Source organism: Temnothorax nylanderi, unplaced genomic scaffold, assembly GCF_030848795.1.
Source record: "Temnothorax nylanderi isolate EJ_2023f unplaced genomic scaffold, tnyl_v1.0 TNYL_tig0108_pilon, whole genome shotgun sequence".
In the NCBI taxonomy this organism is placed as follows: domain Eukaryota; kingdom Metazoa; phylum Arthropoda; class Insecta; order Hymenoptera; family Formicidae; genus Temnothorax; species Temnothorax nylanderi.
In genome coordinates, this window is record NW_027249170.1 from 460,665 (window position 1) to 485,573 (window position 24,909).

A 24,909-nucleotide genomic window follows, 5' to 3' on the forward strand; every position below is an offset into this window, starting at 1 on the left:
TTTTTCTTTCGGAACATCGCAATCGTAATCTTATTCGTAATCTTATCATTTCTAATATTAGAACGCATTCGTTTAATAAAGTTTTGCCCCTCTTAATAAACACAGATCCATCTTGATTTGAGTTTCTCAGTTCTCGTCAGTGATTTATAGCAAACACACTTTGGTCCAGCACACTATCGTAACATTGCTTATCAAGTGTATTGTTGCCTAAATAAAACTTTTTCGAGAAGACAGTTTTTTTTTACTTATTTATACTTATAAATGTTACGTAGTGTATCGCAATTTTGTTTTCGTGGACGTTGGGAACTGTGAATTGGAATATTATTTTGCGGGCATTCTGATACATATCGAAGTCAACGTGAGTAAAATAATGATTATCGCTTTGAATATACATATATAGAATAAATACATAAATTCATTGATATTTGTATTTAGCTTATAGTGCTGATATAATTAAGAAAAAAATATGGATAAAGATAAGGATAATCTTTTAATGATTAGATAATGTTGCAAAATAACTTTTGCTTTTCTTAAAATATTGGATTTAGAAAGTACTTTTTAGATTATTTTATATAACAATTTCATGTGAAAAACTTGTTAGATATTCCAATATCGCGCTAATTGTCAAGCCATATTTTGATTAGCGTGGTCACTAGCCTCGCACCCGGTAGCTTATTTCCGTCTTCTTCTATCAGAACCCCCCCTCTTCCTTCTTGTCTGCCACGTCCTTACCGTTTAGACGCAACGAATGTAACTCTCAGTGAGTTCTGTCTATATATAATAAACATTCCATTCTTTTGAGGCTTAATCGAGGTCTATTGTTTTCTATCGCAACCCCGGATAATCCAACAAAACTGCAAATAATTTGTTTATCTAATTGATAGAATTATGAACAACGCGATTAAGAAATTATCATTAAGTGCAATTGAGTTTGTTCATTATTATATTAATTGAGTATTTCGTTATTTATTATATTAAATATTTTCAAAGTTTGTAATAGGAAAAAATATTTTAACACACCAAAGTATCATCAGTTATATTTAAATTAAATGCAATAAACTAAATGCTTAATACATCAATAATATGGCCTTTCATTTTATGCAAAAAATTGAAAAACGCGATAAAAAATCAGTTTATCATTACAATGACAGGTTCTAGGTGTGATAATTGACAATGTGTCACTGTTGATTAGTATCACGCAAAATGACTTATATGAATTGAAATGCACTTGTGGAGTTCATAATTCAAACAGAAAAAGTATGTATTTTTTCGTTTTTTCAAACTTCATATTTCCAACTAAAGATAATTTTGTATACTTTGCACCTCTGATAATATATCTATATCTAATTTAGTTTTCACCCGTAAAACACTTTTGATAAAAGCACGCTTGTTTGTCCCGAGCAGTTAGATAAAGAGTATCGCTTTAGCTGTTAGCACAATATTCGTATTCGAGTTGTGAATAATTCTACATCTACTAGAAAGTTGATTGTTATAAGAGATCGGATTGTAGACTGCAAAGTAATAATATAATTATAAATTTCTCGTAACTTGTTTTTTGATTAACGAATTGATATGCTTATAAATTGACATCCTTCAAAAAATTATTATAAAATATTATTATTATAAAATTATTATAAAATAAATGCGAAATATTCTTAGACTATGTAAGGATATACTGGTCTCAATATTCTTATTTCCTAAATCAAGCGAATCCTTATTTTCTAAATTTATTTTTATACTACTTCTCTCCAGAACATGTCGACGTACAAGTTAACGTACTTTAATGTTGGGTGCGTTGGAGAGCCAATTAGATACTTGTTAAGTTATTGTGACACCAAATTCGATGATGTTAGACTCAGCTTGGAAGAGTGGCCGAAGCATAAACCAAGTATGTTATTTCTATGCTGTAATTTTGAGAGTATGAAATAATCGATTGTAAAGTTAATTGTTTAAATATTGATTTATACTATTTTATTCTGTGATCCTCTCATTTATCGTCAAGTTCACTGCTCTCTCATTTAATTATATTTTTTAAATAAATATATTTGTAAAATTAAATATTTTTCAGTAATAATATAATGGCAAACATAGTCATTTTCGTTGTTACGAATTGTAGACATGCCCATGGGACAATTGCCGATTCTGGAGATAGATGGTAAGACATACCATCAGTCCAGGGCTATCGCCCGTTTTATCGCTAAGAGAAGTAATTTATACGGGTCCGATGAATTCGAGGCTATGGAGATTGATGCTACAGTCGATTCTATCGAGGATATAAGACAAGGTAAAAATGCCAATGGGGTCAGCGAACGCGATCGTGAATAATAGGTCAATGTTCTAGAGAAACCGGTTGGTATTATGTAATTAAAAAGGGGTACAGAAGTTTTCAATATCTCTACGCTAACGGGAGATCTGATTAATGAATATGATGAAATGCACGTTGTGTATTATGTTATAATTCGAGTGAGAGATTTTAATGTTACGTAACAAGGTACTATACTATAAAATAAAAAAGCGGAAACTATTTAGAATCAACAAACCGTGAACACTTCCTGAACAATTGTCGCACACTGTATCACTATTGCTCTTCTTGCAGTGATGCAATGTGACTCTCTATCTCTGTGCAACTCAAACGCTTCAACTCAGATTTATTTTCGTAGCTTTGGGTACTTACTACTGGGAACAGAACCCCGCTTTCAAAGCAAAACTCAAAGAGACCGCCTACGAAAAATTGCCCTTCTATCTCGACAAGTTCGAGGCTCAAGTTAAGAATAACGGCGGACACTTCGTCAATGGCAAGGTGATGATTATTGATTGTGTGTCAAACTATCGATACCTGTGTCTTGTTAATTTAATACGAAAATACACTTCTGTTATTTCAGTTGTCGTGGCCTGATTTCATGTGGGCTGCGTACTCGGAACGTCTAAGTTTTATCCTGACCAGGGATGTGAACCAAGATCATCCGGAATTGAAGAAGCTAGTGGAGAAGATTCGCGCCCTGCCCAACATTAAAGCTTACATCGAGATGCGACCTAAAATTTAATAATACATAACATTTTTTATATTTATTACGTGTCGATATGCGTTCTTTGCTCAATTTTTTAGACCAAAATGTTTCATAAAAATAAAATTTGTAAAATGATAATGTGCACGCATTCATTATATTATCTATTTCGAAACGGATTGTTATATTTTTATTTAGCAAATTATATGCAAATATATTATACAGCTGTCGTTTTATGAGTTCACTATACAGATGTATTGTCTGTAAAATAAAGCTAGAAACGTTAACTATCATCGTAATAATATACATATAAAAATAAATGCTGAAATTAATTCAGAGTTGCGCATATACGCACAATAAGTACATCGACAATATCAATAATACATATAAATATCGTAACTACCTTTTAAATATTTTGAGGAGACATTCCTCAATGCAATTTTATTAATGTATGCCTTGAGAGAGAGAAAGATATTGCAATTCTAATCTGAATAATTTTCTATTTTAAATTTTTAAATATTTTCTACTCTAACTGATAAACAGCCAAACTTTTTAGAAGAAAATTATTGTACAAATTGCTCTACTTCTGAAAAAATTATGATTTTGCAGTCATATACTTTTCATCGATATAAACATCGAAATAATTTTGCGCAAGTTGGCGCTCTTCCAGCATCGCACGAGATACAAAAATAAATAAATTAAGCGGACACTTTATGTCTTGTATTATACAAGTCTTTGATCGCGATTAATATCAAAACCGGTGTGCAATCTGGTTTTATCACAAAATATATAAATATTCACGACACACATAGAAGAGAGAACAAGAAGCTAGCTTGCGCGTTGACATGCCGATCTTGACAGAACGTTCCCCTTGATCTCATATATCTTATTATTAACGAGAATATTATAATAATCATCGCTATAATGTTCATTATACATTTTTAGGAACGCTGATACTGAATCTGCAAATTCTTCCCGCTTCTGCAGAGAAGACTAGCGTTATTAAACAGCCATGCTATAGATAGGGAAATATAATGTTCACACACATACGTACTTTAGATATCAAACATCCATGCTTCATATCCTGTGTCGACAATTATAATTTCCGGCTTTACTCTTTGCGTGAAGCAACACACGTAAGCGTTCAGTCCACAAACCACAAGCGATGATTTTAATATCGTTTATTTGCATTATCGCTATGTTTCCATATATTTCGCACCTTTTTTATGCGATCGAAATGATCGAATTAGTTCCTTTCTCTTCCTTAGACAAATAACTCTTTGCAAAACTCTCACTTTCTCGACAAATGTCCCACGCTAATTCATCACGATGTGCCTCGTCCAGGACACTAAATCCATGTTGGTCTTGATTACGGAAAAAATCTTCTCGGATTAGAAGTTTGTACAAACCTGCGGTTCCCACAACCAAAGAGTTCCGATTTGTGCTCGGTGTTCTAATTCGAGAGACGGCGTTCTCCCGCGATGAACGGACGTCAGGTGACGAGTTCGAAGTTTAACTCGCCCATGTAGCGCGCCAGCTCCGTTCCGGTGAACTCGGTCTCGTCGAGGTCCTGAAGGCTGGAGTTGCTGATCGTATTGGCGCTCTCGATGCTCGGATGACTCTGAAATCGCGGCGGCATCGCAATGACGTTTTCTGGTTTCGTCGCCGAGCTGGTCGATGAATTCTTCCGATGCTGCGCGAAGAATCCCTTCGTGCCGAGCCCCAATCTCTCCGTGAGGATTCCTGCTAGAAATACCAAAGTATTAGAAATATCTTTCCTATTCTGTCGAATGAGAGTTAATGCGCAGAGCAAAAGTATCTGTTTTTTTTTAACCGCAAATGCATTTCGTATAAATATAATTTTTGCTTCTTACTTTGAAATAAATTTACTTTTTAATAATAAACTATGATACTGATCGTAGAAAACATATGTATGTATAAAAATTATAATATATTTTTCTTGTGACTATAATTTTTCGTAACATTTTTTACAGTGAGTGTGGAACGGGCTAAGTAAGAGCCAAGCGCTGTTGACGGTGCACAAAGGTTAGGTGCACTAACACCTTTTTTTTACAGTTTTGTCCTTACGGATACCTATAGACACTTTAACTACGAAGCGATAAGAGTCTGTTTCGAAACGCTGCTAATTTTATTAATAAACAATAAGCATGCACTTACTGTTTCAAAGGAAACATTTTTACGCGTATTTGAAGCTCTTAATATATATTCACCATTCTTCAAGGCATTTCGATAAGACAAAATAAAAGTGTTTAAATCATTATTTGTATCTTCGTGAGATAATATTTTATATACATAACTATGTTGCATCGTGCGGACATGTTTCTCTATTTGAGAGGATCTCCCAATTAATTCGGCAAATTTAAAGAACTGCGCGTCATTGAATCAGCCATCATTGATTAAAGGACAGCCTACGGATTAATTAATTCCGCGAAGATACAGGTGCAAAAAGACGCTACCTAAAGCTTTTGGCGACCTGTGGATCCTCAGTAGGCATTCGTTCGTGTTGTTGTTGCCCTCGTTGTTCAGGCCCTGCTTGCTTAAAGATGTCATCACGGTAAGTTGGCTGCTGTCGGAATCTCTGGACACTCTTCTGGTATAATCTCGACAGCCTACGGTCTCTCTCATCGTAGCCGCGATGTTGGATCGCCCTTCTCGCTCCCTCTGTGACTTCGCGAGTCCGTTCGGCTCGCAGGAATTCGCGTTCAGTGCGATATGCGTTAATCGTTGCTGTTCGTCGCTGACGGATATCGAAGGCGAGTGCTGGGCGTCGTCGAATCGATGCCTCATCGACCTCTGATACCGCGACAAGCTGGTGTAAGTCGGCTGTCGACGGTTGCTCTTGTGAGACGAGAACTTCCTGATGCAATATTTGGGCAGCATCGACTGGAAAGAAAAGATAAAGTAAAATTACGAAAGGCTTGTGATTCTTACAATGTTCTCATCGTAACTGACATTCTTATCGATAATGTCTAATGAAAAAAAAAAACGAAATTATTAGTTAAGTTAACAGAATCTGTGTTAAAGCTAAAAATATTATATTCGATCATTATGTATAAATATATTAAATATATTTAAATATAAAAAAGGTGTTTAAAAATGTTAAAAACGTAATAAGATATAATTATATTTAATATATCGGTCATCAACTAGAAAATATTTTTTATTTTAATGTTACGTAAAATTTATTCTTCTAATTTTTGCAAGTATATGATCGATCATAAATCGGCCCACGTGGGAGTCGCCAGTGGAAAATGAAGCGATTAAAAGCAATTCCCCGAAACGGCTCACCTTGAAAGCCTCTCTGAACTTGTTAGACATGATATTGTAGAGGAGCGGATTCACCGTGGTGGATAAATAGTAGAATACTCCCGACACGTACGTGAGTGTGGTATAGATTACGACCATGGTATCTTCCGGCTCATTGTCAGACGAGCTGCTTTGAGCGTACACGGCCAACAACCTCTGAGCGTGAAACGGTGCCCAGCAGATGAAAAAGCCCATCACCACCGCGACTGTAAAGACAATATATAATCATAATAATAATCATAATAATAATCATCAGTCAGAAGCCGGTGGGGAAACGGAGTAAGACGAATTCACTGATCTCTCACGTACAAAATAGGAAATGAAGCGAAAAGATTTCTACGAGATAAAATTAGAGCGTACTTTGATTAGAAACATCTTAGAAACATCGTTTTCATTTTAGAGATTACGACAGCTGTAAGATATATGCGCGCCGTTAGTGTCGGTTTCCAAACTGTAAGTGATTTTTTAAAGTTAATAGGATAAGGATTCATCTATTTTCAGGGATGAGATGTGAAGAAATCCACTGTGATTCATGATTCCCGCAATGCATCGAGGGAAATACGACGAGTAACAACGCAAGGTCATCGCGGGAGCCATTTGCCTTCATTTAGCGCTACTTCAGGTCACCTTTCGTGATTTCATTACTTCGCATCAAGAAAATGAACTTTTATTACATCGCACTAGTCACATTGCTGCGAAACGTTTGCAGTCTTCGAGAGACAATTAACCCATGGCGATTGAAAAAGTCGAAAGATCTCGACCCTAGATTGGTATTAGCTTTCTCACTTATTGATGGAATATTACTTTTGCACGTGCATAAAAATATCAAGTTAAAAATTAAAAAATTATAAAGATCCATTTAGTTTTTAAAGATTAAAGTTTACCGAAGAAATTTCCACTTTAGTACATATCAGGTATAGATAAGAAGAAGAAACATTTCACATTAAACGAAGTGACTAATAAAATTTAGGGGATACGATCTTGATGGATGAAAGTGATTTACTTTTCCCAAGATAGGTTTAAGATTTTCTCACAATTTCAGATAATTTCTACTTTCGGATTACCTAAGTTGAGTTCGGGTTCTCTGATTACACGAATATTTTTTTTTATATAAGTTCTTTACTCCGTTTCTATAGCCTTCGGCAAATGATAAAGGATAAGTTAGAATTTAAACACCACTTTTTTCAAATATTCCTGAGATCTGAATCGAATGAGACTGCACAGTTGCATGCAATTGCTCCGTGTTGCATTACAATAATAATTAAATGTAGTTAATAAGTAACCCGCTTTTATCATGCTTTTTTGTTAATCAACGTGTTTCTCTTAAACTTGTAAAGTATATTCTTATGTAAAATTTGTAAAATAAATTGAAGATTTACGAACACAATTGCGAGAAAAAAAAATACAATTAAATGTTTCATTTTCTCAGCAGTGAACAGCACAACGTGAGCTATTTGCGGATGCTTTCGCTTAACTCATGTATATTCCACACATAAATTTTGTGGCCACAATCTTCTACAGTTAGACGGGGAGCGATGTAATATCTGTTTAATTTAATGTTTAAAAATTTTCGAGGAATTAAGAAAGAAAGATTATGTGAAAGAAAGATTATCAAGAAACCGTGAAGATCCTAAATGCAGAATTCAGTCGACCATAAAGACGTTTGAGAACGCGAGTGAGATTAATGGATCCCTTTGTAACTAATGCTATAATATGATAAATGATATAGCTTTATAACCCGTAATTAACGACGTATACCGAACGTAATGGAAGCCTAGAAATATTATAAGCAGAAGATATTTCTCTCTCTCGTTTTGTGTTGCAAGTATTACAATATATTATAATATCATACTTTGCGTGCTATTACTTTCTGTATCTGAGAAGCAAAGGCGAAGAAATCTAAATCTTGATTTTGGAAGCGTGACTCGGTAATTTCGCAGGCATGACCTTCGAGAGAAGTTTTTAAAAAGACTTTAAGAAAAAAAAAAGCTATAGAAAGGCTAAAGAAAGGTTCAAGAAAGGCTTACGCGAAATAACTGGGATCACAAGAATTATGAATGATCGCAGGTGTGAATACACAAGGTTAAGGACGCCGTCGCAAATACTTATATTGAAATTGATAACGGGATGGTAAAAATGTACATAAAAAGAGTTTTGCCTTTTGCCCGTGCGTCCTCGGGCGGAGCAAAGAGGATCACAAATGTGCTGAAAAGGTGAATGAATTATGTAGAACAAAATAATATTTCAAAATCTAACATAAATTTCTGCATAGCAATGGAAAAATTTAAAAAGCTATACCAAGAAAATATTTGCGTACTTTCGAAACTCGCCAAAATAAACTCAAACGTAATAATTTAAAAAACCGAACTTTTGCTATTTTACGAAATTATTTTCGCGATTAGGTAAATAATTTAAGAAAACTCAGCGTTAAAAAAAACCCCGATTTTCTCTTCTTTTCTTATAAAATAGTTGCAATATTTTAATTGCAAGGAAAAATTAGTAGCGAAAGACTCAGAGATAAATAATCGTGGTTCATTAAGAGCGATTCTAATTAACAGGCAAACTTTGCTTTATTTTAAGTTGTGCTTTGCCAGAGTTTAAAAAATGTGTATAACATTTTACGTGGCAGTTTTCGACTTTGGGAACTTGAAACGAAAAAACTCCCATTTTTTAATATCTTTGGAGAAACGTTTCGTAATTTCTGGAAAAATTCACGGTAACTAACTTTTCACAATTTGTGAGATACTGCAACCGTAAATACGCGCTTCTGGTCGACTTGGGATCGAAAACACAAGTGAATCATCGGTGCGTTAATTCGAAACACCGTTTCGTCACAGTTTTTCGTAATGGCGGAAAACGTTCGGCGTTATGGAAATGCGGAGGAATGTGTTTTTTTCCTCTTTTTTTGTAGATAGGAAGCCGATTTTATTTCCACGCGTGTCGTCGACAAACGAGATTCGCCCACGTGCTCGACGGTATGAAGGTCGACATTTTTATTTCGATTATCACTTCGGCCGAGGCACCTAGCCACCGTAGGAGCGAAGATAAGCGATCCCGCTGCGATCGTAAATTCACCGGGCGAATCAAACGGTTCCTCGTTTTCAGATTCACGAATCTGGCCGGAACATTGATTCGCACGTTTAAACACGATGGTATTGCGCAAAACGAATAAATGTCACATGAAATGTGACATTCTTTTATTAAATATCTTTTATTGCTTTCCATATCAATTTAATGCATACGCATTTGTTTGTACTTGAATATTTCTGTTGTTGCCGTACATCGTAAATGTTACGCGCGTTCGCTACGTATGTGCCATCATTACTTACAAATGTGCAACTTAATAATGGAAAAAACATTGCGTAAAAGTGACGGACGGTTGTCATAATTCACGAAAGCTCGTTTATTTTCGTTTGCTTAAAAACGGGTTTTTTTTATTTTATGCGTGAGCGCGGATTTCAAAGTTTACCGCTTCAAATGTACATGCATATAATCTTTATTATATAAATATCAGTGAATGTGCCATATGTGCGGACAAAATTTATCGATTATCACCGATAAACTCACGGGCGATCGTTTCCACATTAATAGAATAGCGACACGTGTGCATTAAAATAATGAAGTTTTCGCCTATTAATAATTTTCGTTTCCAAACAATAACTTTGAGAAGAGCAATTTTGGCACGCGATCGATATATGGAATATCGTATATGGATTTTGGAATTATGTTATATTAATTTCAAATTTATGTATATTTTCCATGACAAACTTTTAATTATATTTCTTAATACAACTAGAAATATCGCGAGAGTTCGAAGATTTAAGATAAACATTAATATCTCCCTACGACTTATGGAAATATCTGCACATCATTCAGCGTCCCTCATATGCTTATTATGCTTCGTTTCAGATCCAATGGACCGTTTGATAACACGAAGATTTCATTACGAAGATAACCACAACCTGAATAACTTTTCGAAGCCAATAAAACGTATCTTCTCCGCTCTCGTTTTCGTGGAACGCGGGTGATTTCCTTCGATCGGCGCGAAAAAAAAGAAAACATAGACGCGCGTGTAGAAAGAAATCTTTTCTCTTCTTCGAAGGCATTCGGAGGACACGCATTATCCCTGCAAGAGTAAATAAAGGGAGAAATCTTTAGTCTGTGCCCAAAAGAGAGATGGTGTAATTTACCGAAATGCGCTTGGCGAAGCGCTGATCCTCCCCGATGATAAATTGAATTGACGTGAATAATCAACGATCGCGAGGCGGAAATTAGATGATCATTATCCCGATGGCGATCCAGAAATCGAAAGTAAAAGCGGAAACGTCGTTTAGGTATTTTTAGTCGGCACGCGGACCCTCCGTTTCCCATCAAGATCATCTGGATAACATAACGATGGTTTAGGGCGGGATTTGCGTGGAATTCGAAGCGCTATGGAATTCTTTTACAACGAGGGATTACGAGAATGCGATAACTATGATTTCGAGATCGACGGCGTGTTTTTCCATATGTTTTTTCTTCATTAAGCTCGGTATATACCCTCGGTGTTTCGATAAGAGGAGCCTAAATAAAGCTTCTTGCCGCGAGATTTGTGCAGAGAGATTTGTGTTACCGCTATTTCCGACGGTGCGTTTGACTCTTGCATAAGAATAGACTTACATAAGAGTAAAAAATCTGACCAATAAGTCAGATAACAGTTTCAATTATTCGAGGGGTAATCGCTTATCAATTTTTCATTGACGTGGAATACTATCGTATCTGGCTGTACGTGCATAAGACGCAGAGATTTTAGAGCTCTTGACTCGCGATTTTTTAAGAAGTAAAGATACGGGAGGCACGGGAGCTCGAAACGTTCGGCATATCGTGCGCTTACACGAGCGCATAAATCGCAACCGGGAAGAGAGAGAGAGATCTGCAAACTGCCATCATAATTCAGAGTAAATTTGGATGCAACCCACGATCACGTGCAAGCTTCGATACTTCGGGGGATTACTCGAGTCTTACGTAAGTCGATCGGTCGGAAAATAGATTGGAATCGTTCCGGTTAGCTTGAGCAAAGGTATACAACCGGCCGCATCACCAAAATGCATTCGTAAGTTTGGCAATCGCGACAATGGCAATTGCGTTTTGCGTTTGCCTAGTCATTTACATTAAATATTGTAATATATGCAAAACGCACAATATAAGTAAATATAAATTTATAATGTTTCAATAAATTTTTCATCTAAATGTTTATTATAAAAATACGATACTAAGTTCAACGGTATTTTCTTATAATACGCATTGTCTCATATTTATAAAAAGCGTCGACTAATTGAATTATAAGTTGACTTCTCTATCTTTCCCCAATATACTTTCCCCTTTACATCGCTCAAATTTGTCATTAGACTTGACAACCTTGAAAGCAAAGTTCGCAAGAAATTTAATAAAGAGATCTTGATCCAAAAGTTGGATGGGGAGGCCTCTCAACTTGTCGATGGTCGACCGAGGATAAAATCGGCGCCGCCACGTGGCACCGTGAATGATTAGAAGCGTGACAGGAAGAGCAGGTCGTTTATCCACGGCTGAGTATTACCGAGGCGCGAGCGGAATAATTATTCGGCCTTCTAGACGCAAGTTCGCCCCCGAACGCGAGGCCGCTCGTAGCGAGGCAGAGAAGATAAGAAGATAACTCACGAAAAACATCAATAACGGTCCGGGTCTTATATACCCTCATATTTCAAATTTCATCACTACGTTGGGGCGCTGCTGGATGCCGATTTAATCTCTTTTTTTTTTGGCGTCGAGGTTGAAACTCGTCCCAATCGATTCGCTGAAAATGTAACGACACGCTTTTTTACGAGAGAAATAACGAGATTGGCGAATACATCCGAATCGATTGGCGAATTACGAATGCTACGTCTCATCCAATTTGCGATTACGTATATTCGCTTTAAATCGAGCGTAAAATAGGGTTTTAAAATTGAGGAGTTTAACTTACAATCCTTTAATCGTCGTTCTGGAATAATTTTGTAACGTTAGAATTCGGATTTCAATTTTATTGAGAAGAGACTTTTAAAATCTGTCCAAAAAATTTACTAATGTTATATAAATCTGGAGACAGCTGATATGCAACAACGGAATATAGAAATATGAGCACCTCGAAATGTTGAAATATTCTTGTTCTTATTCGTTTGACGTCGTAATATTTGCTTGATTCGACGGGGGATCGGTGGAGTGGACGCCGGTCGGCGGAGGATCGGCGGAGGATCGGCGGAGTGGACGCCGATAGGCACTGAAAAAAAAATACTTAGATCCAAAAAAATATTTTTTCACATTATAGTACCAATGGCTTATTTACTTAATATAATCACATATTTATTTAGAATTAGATATTTTTACTTAATTTAAGTAAATTATTATTTTTACTTAATTTAAGTAAAGATATCTAATTCTAAATAAATATGTGATTATATTAAGTAATATAAGCCATTGGTACTATGTGAAAAAATATTTTCTTGGGGATCTAAGTATTTTTTTTTTCAGTGGGCGGAGGGTTGGCGGAGAATCAGCGGAGGATCGGCGGAATGGACGCCGGCCGGCGCGGCGCGGCGGCGGAGGGTTGGCGAACCGGCGTCCACTCCACTGATCCTCCGCCAACCCATTTTGTGATATAATTTTATTAAGGAAAAATAAAGCTACTATATCACTTAGGTTGGATTTTTGGATTTGCAAAATACATTGCATGTACTTGACGCCTTTTTTTACCTTTTTTGAAAAAGGTATGTATTAACGCTTAATATGTATCCAACCTGATAATTCTGAAAATATACGGCTGTAATGTAATCGAATCCGAACTCGGTTGATTTATCAAGACATGGGCACGGCTGGCTATTTTCAAAATCTCATCGTGTTCGGTGATCTCGGTTGATTGTCCTGCTGAAGAAAATAGCTCAGCCTCGAGAGACTTGTCAACGGTTCTTCCAACGAACGAGTTCTAGTCTATCCTATTCGTATCACGAACGAACCGTGGTATCGTAAGAATGACACGTCGCGCAAAGATCTATTACGTGTTCGAGGGCAATGCGGAAACAGCGTAGAAATTTTCTTTTCCCATCAAGACTTTCCGAAGGATGATTTGTTAGTAAATTATTGTATATAAATGTAACATTATTTTAATTCAAAATATATTAATTCAAATTTATATTCAAATATATTAATTCAAATATTAATTTAAAACTGGAGATTTACATATTACTTCTCTGAAGATAACTTCTTAAATTTTTATTAGTCTTTTGAGTAGAATTAAAAAAAAGAATTGCAATATGCAAAAGATTATTTAAACACACATGGAGTAAGAAAAAATTTTTCAAAAATATGCTTATATATATACAGATATTACATATTTTTAGTTGTTTGTAAAGTTAAGATATGATTATTTACTAAAAATTTAAAAATAAGAAAAGAATTTAAGATGTTTAGAAAATAGAGCACGTACATGTAAAATAAATTTCCTACAATTTAAATCTAAATGTCGAATATAGCGGAATTTGTAAAGCAACCAAAGTAAATGTAAATAGTTTCATATGAATGGTGATGTCGCGGCAAAAAAGAGAAATATATGTGTGGTTGTAAAAAGCCGATCAAATGTCCTCAATCCTCGAATAAAATCGATATTTCTTGATATCTCTGATATATGTGCACCGAGCCGAACACGTGACGGACTGATATTATTGATTTCCGTTTTAAAGAAATTCGCGAAGCCAGGCACGTTGATATGGCAAATATCGCGTCCCGTCAGAATCGGTGGAAATAACAGTTTTCTCTCGAAGTTTCCCTCTTTTAGCAGTCCGAGCTGAATTTGGGAACGGCAATTATTCTTGTCTAATTCTTATATTTTATTTGGGAAATGGGCATAACAATGTTTTGCATCTAGTCTGGTATAGCGACTAATAAAATTAACAGCGTCGCAATTTCTTTTTTCCTACGAGATTTAATCGATGTGTCTAACCAATGTTCAGTCTATTATATACGCCTATGGTCCAACTAGAAACATCCGAGTTTCGAAATTATACGAAACTCTTGATCTCGCCAGGACTTTGCTTGATATCGAATCATATCACGAGACGTATCTATTTTGATGTTTATAACGATGTAAAGTTGTCAAATAATTTGTATAATTCTTATCATGTAAAAAGTGATCGGTAAATGCTTGTATGATTTTTCAGATCTTTCAGATATTTATAGAAGATTTTTCAGATAGAAACTCTCAGATATTTATAGAAAGTACGCGATATCTATGGGTATGCTTACAGGTTTATATTTAATAAACAAGCGGCTTTAAAGTGTCTCTCTGTCGCCACAGTTTTGCGTGTTTGCGAAATTACTTGCATATTATCAAAACGCGGCAAGGCGCTTGCAGCGTTATTCGGATATCTACGTTCTTTTAAGCAAAGTTTGAATAATTAAGTACGAATTTGAATATTTCACGACATTGCTGCAGGAACGTCTGGCTAAGCATTTGTAATATGCCAACTCGCTTCGGGCGATTTAAGCTCATTTGAACTTTTCGTGAGGAGAGAACGTCTGGCGTGATACGTTTGAATTATTTGCATGTGAAACTATGCGAACTTACGAACTTCGAACTAGAATATGTAATATGTTACATTCATACCGCCAACTAAGCATTAATGTAACTAATTACTGACGTCATTATTGGCATAAAGCTTGTTTAATTACACCATTGTATGATATATTTCTCTCTGAAAATGTCACAAGTACCGCATGCAAAGTGGGATACATTTTTATAACAGATTCCTCGCCAAATATAAATTTTTTCTTCGGTCAAAGCTTTCTAAGTTTTAATTATGCCTTTAAAACTAAGTTTTAAACTGGAATTTTGTTAAAGCTCTTTTGATGAAATTGATTGCAGTTTTACTATCCGTTTGACCTCTTGTGTGGACTTATCATTACACAGTGACCTATTTATTACGATGTTCTGCGTATCGATTCAAAGTATATTCTTTGAAACAGGGCAATAAAATTTCCTGTAAATTTTTCCGAGAGTTATGAGCTCTATTGGGACATCGATATTCGGCGAATTTATTGACAGATCTTGATAAAAGTCTTTAATGACTTCTCCGACTCGGGAATCGAAATAAACCCGATTTCAATCATCTTAAACCGCGTTTCTAAGGATGCTCGACCGCGCGCAGTAATTTCCGACGATCAAAGAAACCGCATCGCTTACCGAGCATGCGAATAACGTTCCTCTGAGCGTTTGTCTTCCCTCTGCTGCTGTCCACGTGATTCAACACACCGGGAACGTGATGTCTTTTACTGACGGTGGTGGTGAGCAGGCTCGAGCGTCGCAGCTTGATGGCGATCAACACGTACAGCACGGTGATTATCGTCATGGGCAGCACGAAGAACAGGATGGTCGAGATCTCGAAGGCGTGCTCGATTAGCGTCCACCGCAGCGAGCATCTAGCGCTATCCAGGTTGGCGGTGCCATTATAGTGATCGAAGATAATGCCGAACTGGATGGCCTGTGGTACGGCGAGGCAGAGAGCCAACAGCCAGATCGCCACCACGAACTTGACCGCTCGGGATAGCTTCGACATTGTGTGCGAGATGAAGGGATGGCAGATCGCCACGTATCTGCGGAAAAAAACACACGCAGAAATATTAAAAGGGGCAAACATTTTGTTTCCGAAGAGATTAAAATCTGTCGAAGGCTTCATCTCGCGGGTGTCCGGATTTATCGATGTTCACACACAATCTAAAATCGCGGCTAGAATCGACGGATATTGGAACTTCTCTTGGCATTTTATTTTATCGATCTCCACACCAGACTGGAGTTTTATATATGTATATATATATATATATATATATATATATATATATATATATCGCGGGTTTTTTTTCATTTTTTCACGAATTTTTTCGCATGCGAAAAAAATAAATAAAACCCGTGATCAGGATACCGATAGATAAAATCCGAATGATTGGCAGGGTATGGCTATGGGATCAGCGAGCGTCATATATATTTATGACATTTTTATCAGTCAGATTTGATATATGCGCAATATAATCCGAACCCACCTCTCGATGGTGAATGCCGTGATGGTGAGAACGGTGGCGTTGGCCGAGGTCTCCGAGGCGAAGCTCTGGATAATGCAGAACGCCTCGCCGAATACGTAAGGAAAGTGCGACCATATGTAATACATCTCTGGCGGCAATCCGAACACGAGTAGCAGGAGATCGGACACCGCGAGGCTGAAGAGGTAGTAATTGGTAGCGGTGTGCATGGACTTGTTGCGCGCGATCACCACGCACGTGGAGATATTGCCGATCAGGCCGGTGAAAAAGATCACGACGTAGATTATCGTGATCGGCAATACGATGTACAGGGAATCCCGTCGGCCGTTTTCGTCTCTGTCAAAATTGTTTTGGAGCAAGGCAACGATCGTGCTCGAGTAGTTCTCGTATCGCGGATTCGCGTAAACGACCGTGGAACGAAGCTCTTGCTGATTATCATCTTTCGAGAGGCTGCTCCAGGAGTCCCCCGCGGGCCCCGCGTCTTGAAGGACGCTGGTGATATTCGCTATCGTACCCGAAATCATCCTGCTTCTTTTATCGTATTCGGATCGGCGAGCGATTAGCATCAAAGGATAACGATCGGCAAAGATACGCGTTGACTTCGCGTAGTAGGAAGCAAATTAATATTTGAGACTTCGTGGCCGAAGATTTCAAATCAGCAGCTCAAACGCGAGCAGATATCTCTGCGCTGCGGTATCTCAGTATCTCTTCTGCCTATATTTTTGCTGCTTTAATTCGTCCATAAATATTCCGGATCATCAGCTGAAATTGTCACGCAGTAGCGACGATTTAGCCTGCGAAATGCAATTACGATGTCTTCTTTGGATAGTATTGACGTTTTCGTGAAGATCCGTTGTTTAAATCCTGGCTTATGACCGATATTGGTGCATTTCGGTCTACATCTTGTCGGAAGCGTCAATATTTCTTCACGAATGGTTTCTCAAGATAAGATCTTCCCGCTAGCGCTGTTTACCTTCGTGTTAACCTGAAATTGCAAGTTTTTTTTAAATTTTTACGACGTTTGGGCGACCGATCTGCGTTTCGAAGGGACAAACGTCGCGCGATACGAGCATAATCGAGCAATTAAATTTTAAACGCGAGATTATCGCGTTCTCGATCTTCTGCATTTCATGCAGTAATGATGTATTATGGATGGTACTACGGTTGGCATTACGGTTGGATAGATAACGGTTTCCATCATCCGTCAATTAACGAGACGACATACCACGTCCTTGCCCGACGCTTCGATTAATTTCGGTCAATTTGCGCGAGAATTGAAGGGCCGTCCTATAAACTCCTCAATTAGGCCGACGTGCAATGTTGTTCTTTCCACAGCTCGTTTCGCGATCGATATAAAAGTTCTAGCGTGAATTTTTGTCAGCGCCGTTTGACGTACCGAATAAACTGACCGTCTCGCTGCATCGCGAATCCGCAATCATCTCGTGTCGCGAGAGATCGGCTCGACCAATTATCCATGTCCATCACGCCAATTATACAATGAATCCGCTAATGTATAATAGGCTCCGCTGACTCGGGAATATGCTTGTGACGTTGCTGCACGCACGCATTATAATAGCTTCATTCATTAGTTTCATTTACGTCGGCGGTGGATCCGGTCTATTTTCCGCGAACGCTGTCTTTCATAATGGTCTCATTAAGGCGTAGAATTATTCACGAAATCCGTCGCTAATGAGAGGTAGAGGTCTACGAAAAGATTTTAATAGCACGTGCGATACGATTTCCAGCCGTATATGATATCCCGGTTTGTTAACAAATATCCGCTTTTCACATTGTCACCATTGTTTGCCATTGTGTTAAACTGCTCTGACAAGGATATCGCCTTCCGAATATATACAGTGACCTTTTAACACATCGCCTTTAGCCGCGGTACTGGCTATATACACGTATTGCAGACCATTCAATTTTCAAAATATCGTGTTTCCCTAAGTACGACAAATCATTGGAGATGGATAGAAATACGAGAACTTTATTGAAATAAAATCACGGTGCATTAAGTGCAAAAGTGGTCCGACATATATAAGACTTTTTTAAAATCTAAAAATATTTTTTGGATGCTATACTGTATATCACAATTTTTTATATGACAGATTTTTAACATTAGAATTACCAATAATTAATTTCTACTATTCAAGTATATTGTATATATTTGAAAAAAAAAGAAATAAAGAGGAGGAAGTAAATTAATCAATTTAATAATTTTCATATTGCAAAAGTCATGGAAAATTTTAGAAAATAGGTACACTATTATAAATTTGAATAGTTTAAAAAAAATTACAAGTTGTATCGATTGCTTTGATAGTTGCAATGTTAAATTTAATCATGATATTTTAACTTTATAATATCTCAAGACGCATATATTTTACATACGCAATACACAACACTCAGAGCTTACACGAGAAAATAATTTTGACAGATGCACCAGTTATGTTTCCGATAACAATAACATTATTCTCAATAACTGATCATTTTTCTTTTTTAACACCGGTGAATGTAAAATATATTTATCTATATAATGTAAAGATCCTATCGTTGCAGAATGATCCCGACTTTATTCACGAGCCACGTGAGCTGCAGTTGTAGCCGATATTTGCTCCAGTCATCTTAACAAAACAAACTAGACCTTCCGGCCAAAAATCACAAATCGCGCACGGCACACCACGTTGCATTCTCGACGGAGTCCTAAACCCGTTCTGCGTCGTCACGTCCGCGAAAATTGTTTCCAACGCGCGCGGCTGTATGTGTGCAGTCATCTCCACGCTCGTTGCCTTTACGATGATGTTGTCATTGGCGACGCGGTGCTTTCGTAAACGCCGTTTATCGACAGAACGGACAGAACGGAAACACATTGTGCTATTTTCGACGCGGCTCGTGCTCCCAGCTGACACCCAACATTGTCTAATTACCGTCAATGAGTCGTTAAATTCTTCATGGTCACGCATTTTATTCGAAAATTGCTCCGCGAAACGAATACGAGAAATTCTCTGATTTATCCATTTTACGTTTCGTTATCTCGTCAATTTTCAACGTAAATGTTTTGGGCAATTTGTCTGTATTTCGGGATATCTTATTAACGAACTCTCTAACATGTACTTTAGACACAACTGTCGGTTTTTATTATATGTACTGTGTCTTTATCTAATTCTTATTTATATATAACACTAATGTCCATTTCTACTAATATAGATTAACTTTAATCGCGGTTTAACTTACTTTTCATCTTTTTCTAGTTCTTAAAATTAGAGAAAGATAAAAGGTAAGTAAAAGATCAAAGTTAATCTGCATTGGTAGAAACGGATATAAGCAGTCCTCATATAACACAAATCCAATCTTTTATTTCACAATTTTAAAGCACGCGATCTTTAATTCTGCTCTAGTTGTTGCATTGACACGTCCAAACGGTCCAAACGCAAGGAGTGCTGTCAGTTGAAATTTACATTTTAATAACCGAAAGCTATGATTGGTTTACAAATAATGCATGTATGAGCTATCCTACTTGCATCGCATTAAATTTTAATGGAAAATCTCTCAATAAACGCACAGTTGAGCTTTTATTTCAGCAAAATATTTTCAAAAGCCTCTCACATTAAATGCCTCTTCGCGAACCACGGCTTTCCTCATCGTCAAACTTTTCGAAGCTGTAGCAGTTTAGTCATTTATTTGACTTACATGTCTGCGCTCGTTAATTTTTTGGCAACTTGACACGAAGTTTCGGAACATTGGACTCGCTCAGTCAGTAAATCACGGTCCTGTTTTGTTTAAAGATTTAGGAACATCTGATTTAGGGATCAACGCTTCAACTTGTTCTTCTTATAACTGCCACGTATATTTATTATCGTATACTCTCATTCCAGCTTTATATTTATGAAATAGCGCGTGCGAAACTTTTAAAATAATAACACGAAAAATCACTTAATACAATGATTATTTCCGCGAGACATTTTTACGACGCGTCCCGATCGTGACAAATAAACGCGTAGCTGTGAATCCCGCTGCGTCGCTCTCGATTAAGCTCTTGAGATTCTAGTCAGAATCAATCGTTTACGTTACAGTCTTATCGAATCGATGCGAACCAATTCCGTAACGCTTATTGCGCGCGTTTATTCGTGTGCATGCGATGCGCGACTCTGCGAATGCAGCGAAGTTTACTCGCGTTGGTTTCTACCGAAAAGAATTGAATGTATAATTTCGAAAAGGACATCTCGCATTTTTTGGCTCATAGGTTTTTTCACTAATATGTACTCTAGTCAAATGACGATACCTTAAAAATATTTTTTCTTTCGCATTCTATTGTGATTTGACCCTAAAATGCAAATTGTAAAGTTTTGCATCACTGGGTACAATAGTTTAATATTAGGTCAGTTTTTTTTTCATTCTTGAAAAATTTTAATTTTCAGAGATGTGCCCTTTTCGAAATTGCACATTTAATTGTTTACGCGATTAAATTCTCGTACCTCTCTTACCTGAAGTATCGACGTGTTAATTAACAATCGTTCCCGGTCGGATCAATTTGCGAAATACAATACAATATAACGCGCAAAGCTCTCTGTTGGAACAACAGGCGGTCCAGATTAACGCACAATAATCCTTGTTGGAACAATACGCAATGTTATATTTCCATTAACATACAGAGCTCTTTGTTGGAATAACTGGCTGCTATCGACCGGAAAATTAATCCTCGCATCCGTGGAAGGCGTCAACGGTGAACTCCACCGGGACCATAATTCAATCTGTCATCTGATCCGAGTTGGATTCGCATTATCACCGAACTCGGCGCAAATATGATAGGGAAACGCGAGAATGTGACGTCAATTGACAGCCGTGGAATGATAGTCGAGAGCGTTAAACCTATTTTCTTGAAACAAAACATCTCGGGGAAATGCAGCGCGCCTCGGCCGATCGATCGCCTTTGATTAGGATGATGCGAAATTGGCGCAGCCACTTGATAATGTATACGCATAGCAATTTCTCGTTCAACCGAGATCGAACGCGACGTAAGAGGCGCTCGGAGATGTTATACAAACTTCGAACAATTTCGCGTTATGTAAATCAAGCGATTCTCGTAACAAATCGAATCTTTTATTCCGAGTAATTTTTAGTTGCATAATTTTCAATTTTGCAGTTTCGGAGTTTTATTTTCAGCTGGTATAAAATGTAGGTATTTAAAAGAAATGTCTTAACTGACAATGAGATAATGGAAATTGAATAGTTAACAATCATAAATGGATTACGAATTATAAAACGCTTTATGTAACGGACATTTTTAAAGTTAATGTAATACTAATTTTTAATTAGCACAATTTTCTGATGGAGTCTTTCTGATGGAGCACTGTTGTAACTTCTTGGTTTTTGAATTTACACAGCATTGTAATCAATCAAAGTTTTGATAAAATATAGTCTTCTCTCTCTCTGTATTGAGATGAAGAAGACTTCTTATTTTTTATAATTACAAATTAATTACAAATATAAGTGTAATTACGAATAATTACCAACAGAATTTATGAGATTAGAGGAGCGGAAAGTAAAATAAATCTAATTATATTTTCGACTCCGATATATGAACCTAATTTAGTTTCTAATGTAAGCGAACAAGTTTAAAAGGAGTTAATAAAATTATTATATCGCACGTTTTAGGGTGTTTGCCGGTGAGAGTAAAACGATTTGTGTGTGTGTGTGTGTGTGTGTGTGTGTGTGTGATTAATTACGGGCGGGACGTTCTGAATTAGATTTGTCAGAGAACTCTCGAGAACTTCAAGATCTCGATATTTCAAACATTATTAATCTTTCTAGCAAAATATTTTTAATATTTCGCATTGATATCGCCATTATTAATGAGATAATTTATAAACAAAATAATTAACATTTTAAATAAAAATACGAAGTTCTTCTTTGAGTTTATAACGGAAAATCAAACGAACAAAATTGAGTATTGGTATTTGCCATAAAAATATCAAACTTAGCAAGAGAATTTATTGAATAAATGTTACGAAACTTATTATAAAATTCTATGCTCCAGTTTTGTTACTAGAATATTCGAAAAGAATTTTACTGACAAAACAAATTCGCGGACTTTTCCTTCATTTCATAAGGCATCACAGCAGCCTCTGTAGTATCCAATTATTGGAAATGACATCCCTCGGTTATGATCGCGCGCAATATTCGCGATTGCAGCTTTTAGTGCCATTGAAACCGTTGAATATCGATAGCACGGACCATCTATTAATTAATTGAAATCTCATACGTGGAAATTGCACTTGCCGTAGTAAGTTTATTTACTATTGAGTTATTTTCCACATTTTTCTCAAGCTGTGATTATTCGATATACTGATTTTACTTGTTTTATCTATAGTTCCTTTTTAATTATTAGAAACAGCTACGACTTGGAATGTATATGTATTTAATTTTTAACACGTGATAATTTGATGTTTACTACCTATTACAGCAATATTGCAGTATACGCATCATAAACATAATTTTAAATGCACAAATGTAAATAATTAATGATTAGTTAAAAATAAAATAATAAAAGTACAACGCATTTTGCTTGATAAGCGCTAATCGATGCGTCTAACACACTTTATCCACATTATGCATCAAATGACGAAGAGGAAACGACAATCGTGCGAACAGGAATCGAATAAACTTGACAGCGTAAAAATACAGATAAGCGTACTTGGTCGGAATACAAAGTTATTTATCAAAACGAGCGAAGTTATTTATCACAACGAACAACGAGTTTTCCTCGTTTATCTCTGTAGTAAAATAAAGCAAAATGTTGAATCAACTTTTAAACTGTTTCAAACTTTCCTAATCTATCTGCAATATTAAGATGTTTCCGTATTTTTCTTTCTCTCGTTATACTGATCGTACGTCGCAATTTTGCACGTTTAATTACAGTTTCTTGTTTTCTATATATATGAAATTGCAAATTGCCTTACAAGAAAATTACAGAAACAATGTTTCTATATTCTTTTATCGGTTGCGCGACGAATTGCTTAAGACAAGCGAGTTCCGGTGATGTATTATCGAAATGTATTACAGATCGGCGATACGGTCACTCTTAGATTATTTTCCAGGAAAGCGCGACGCGTCTCATATTCAAGTCGCCGTTTATCATCGCAAAATATTCGATCGTATAAATCTTGACGACGATCTACTTCGAGACTGGAGCGAACTCGCCCATATTCGCATGATGCATGCAACATGCAACGATAATAAATTTTAATTCTGACCCGCACGTCTGGTGTCACCTGTTGCATTGCGATTTCACAAACTTCCAGAATACGATTTTTTAACTGACTGTTCTGGATCATTGGATACCCCAACGACGCGACTATACTATTGAATTATTCCCCTTATCGTTTATAACAACTTTAATGGCAGCATTAATTTATAATACTAAATTGATTGATAGAATTTTTTGTAGATGCATTTTATACAGGATTTTCAAGCTAAAATTTTGGTAGAAATATGTATGTAAGAAAGTAAATAATATTTAAATATTATTAAAATTTGTTTTGGAATGCATATTATATCTGTACGTTTGCTTGAGAAATGTATATTATATATTATATTGTGTTTTGTATCACGTTACCTGTAAAAATGCACGGTACGACAGAACGCACTTTCACCCGTGGTCGGTTTCTTTGATTCACGGTATGTCATCACTTGCCTGTCTCTGTTCATTCACTGCAATAAAAATAAAATGAGGACGAAGGCTAAACGTAAATCTCGTGACAGCGTCAATTTCCCGTGACATAAATCATTGTCTTAAAAATATGTGGCGTGTATATAATATGTCACCCCTCTAATAGAACAACAATACCTTGAACGTCTGGCACGTGGGAGATTCTGTGTATACAATTTTTAGTTTCTATTTTTACTCCTATTTCCTGGACGCGAAGTTGTCCTAGTTATCACGAATTTGATTATCCGATGTGATAATTTATCGCGGTATTTTATTTCAACACTCGAACGATATTTTATCTCATTCTGTCTATAACAAATAAATCCTCCACTTTTTTGCACACAATTTATGTGTTTTACAAACTATCGATATGTGTTTGTTTTGACGACTATATCAAATCGATGAAGATCGAAAAAATTCTACATACTACATACACGATCGTGCACAGTGTCTTTGTATTGTACTCTCTTTCACTATATCGCGAAGATCTGACCGTCACATCGTGCCGGGGAAAAAGCCGAACTCGATTTGACGTGGAAATGTCGAATCGTCCCTCGAAGCTAACGCGTGCCGAAGATATCCCATGGTGGGAGTTTCGCGCCAGCGCGGCGAGAAGATCTCGACCACCTATTATCTATACATTCGTATCGCATAACAGTGTGAAACTCGATCTACGGGGGTAAAAATATTTTATCTAATTACCTGTGAACACAGACATATTATTCATCGTTGAATATTAATACTGTTATAATAAAGTATATTTATATATATATACTGTTATAATGAAAATTC

General features: G+C 36.5%; 2 protein-coding genes across 10 annotated transcripts; one reads left to right on the forward strand and one right to left on the reverse strand.

Moving 5' to 3' along the window:
- The first annotated feature begins 222 nt into the window (after nt 1-222).
- Nucleotides 223-3,146, forward strand: LOC139775916 (glutathione S-transferase-like). 4 transcript variants are annotated; one of them, XM_071712290.1, is made up of 6 exons: nt 498-760; nt 1,152-1,257; nt 1,753-1,888; nt 2,117-2,284; nt 2,661-2,800; nt 2,883-3,146. In XM_071712290.1, exons 3-6 carry the CDS (start codon nt 1,756-1,758, stop codon nt 3,042-3,044), a joined length of 603 nt encoding a protein of 200 aa, XP_071568391.1. In that variant the 5' UTR covers nt 498-760; nt 1,152-1,257; nt 1,753-1,755; the 3' UTR covers nt 3,045-3,146. The 4 variants fall into 4 exon arrangements, with proteins under 4 accessions (XP_071568394.1, XP_071568391.1, XP_071568392.1 ...); XM_071712293.1 differs by lacking the exons at nt 498-760; nt 1,152-1,257 and adding an exon at nt 223-358; XM_071712291.1 differs by lacking the exon at nt 1,152-1,257.
- On the reverse strand, nt 3,144-24,658 carry LOC139775888 (pyrokinin-1 receptor). 6 transcript variants are annotated; one of them, XM_071712232.1, is made up of 7 exons: nt 24,256-24,658; nt 24,025-24,119; nt 16,416-17,397; nt 15,562-15,971; nt 6,315-6,538; nt 5,483-5,909; nt 3,144-4,751 (listed from the first exon to the last, which is right to left on the reverse strand). In XM_071712232.1, the coding sequence occupies exons 3-7, from the start codon at nt 16,976-16,978 to the stop codon at nt 4,498-4,500; spliced, it is 1,878 nt and encodes a 625-aa protein (XP_071568333.1). In that variant the 5' UTR covers nt 16,979-17,397; nt 24,025-24,119; nt 24,256-24,658; the 3' UTR covers nt 3,144-4,497. The 6 variants fall into 6 exon arrangements, with proteins under 6 accessions (XP_071568333.1, XP_071568338.1, XP_071568336.1 ...); XM_071712237.1 differs by having other exon boundaries at nt 3,144-4,748; nt 24,256-24,657; XM_071712235.1 differs by lacking the exons at nt 24,025-24,119; nt 24,256-24,658 and adding an exon at nt 20,894-21,006.
- Nucleotides 24,659-24,909: the final 251 nt, after the last annotated feature.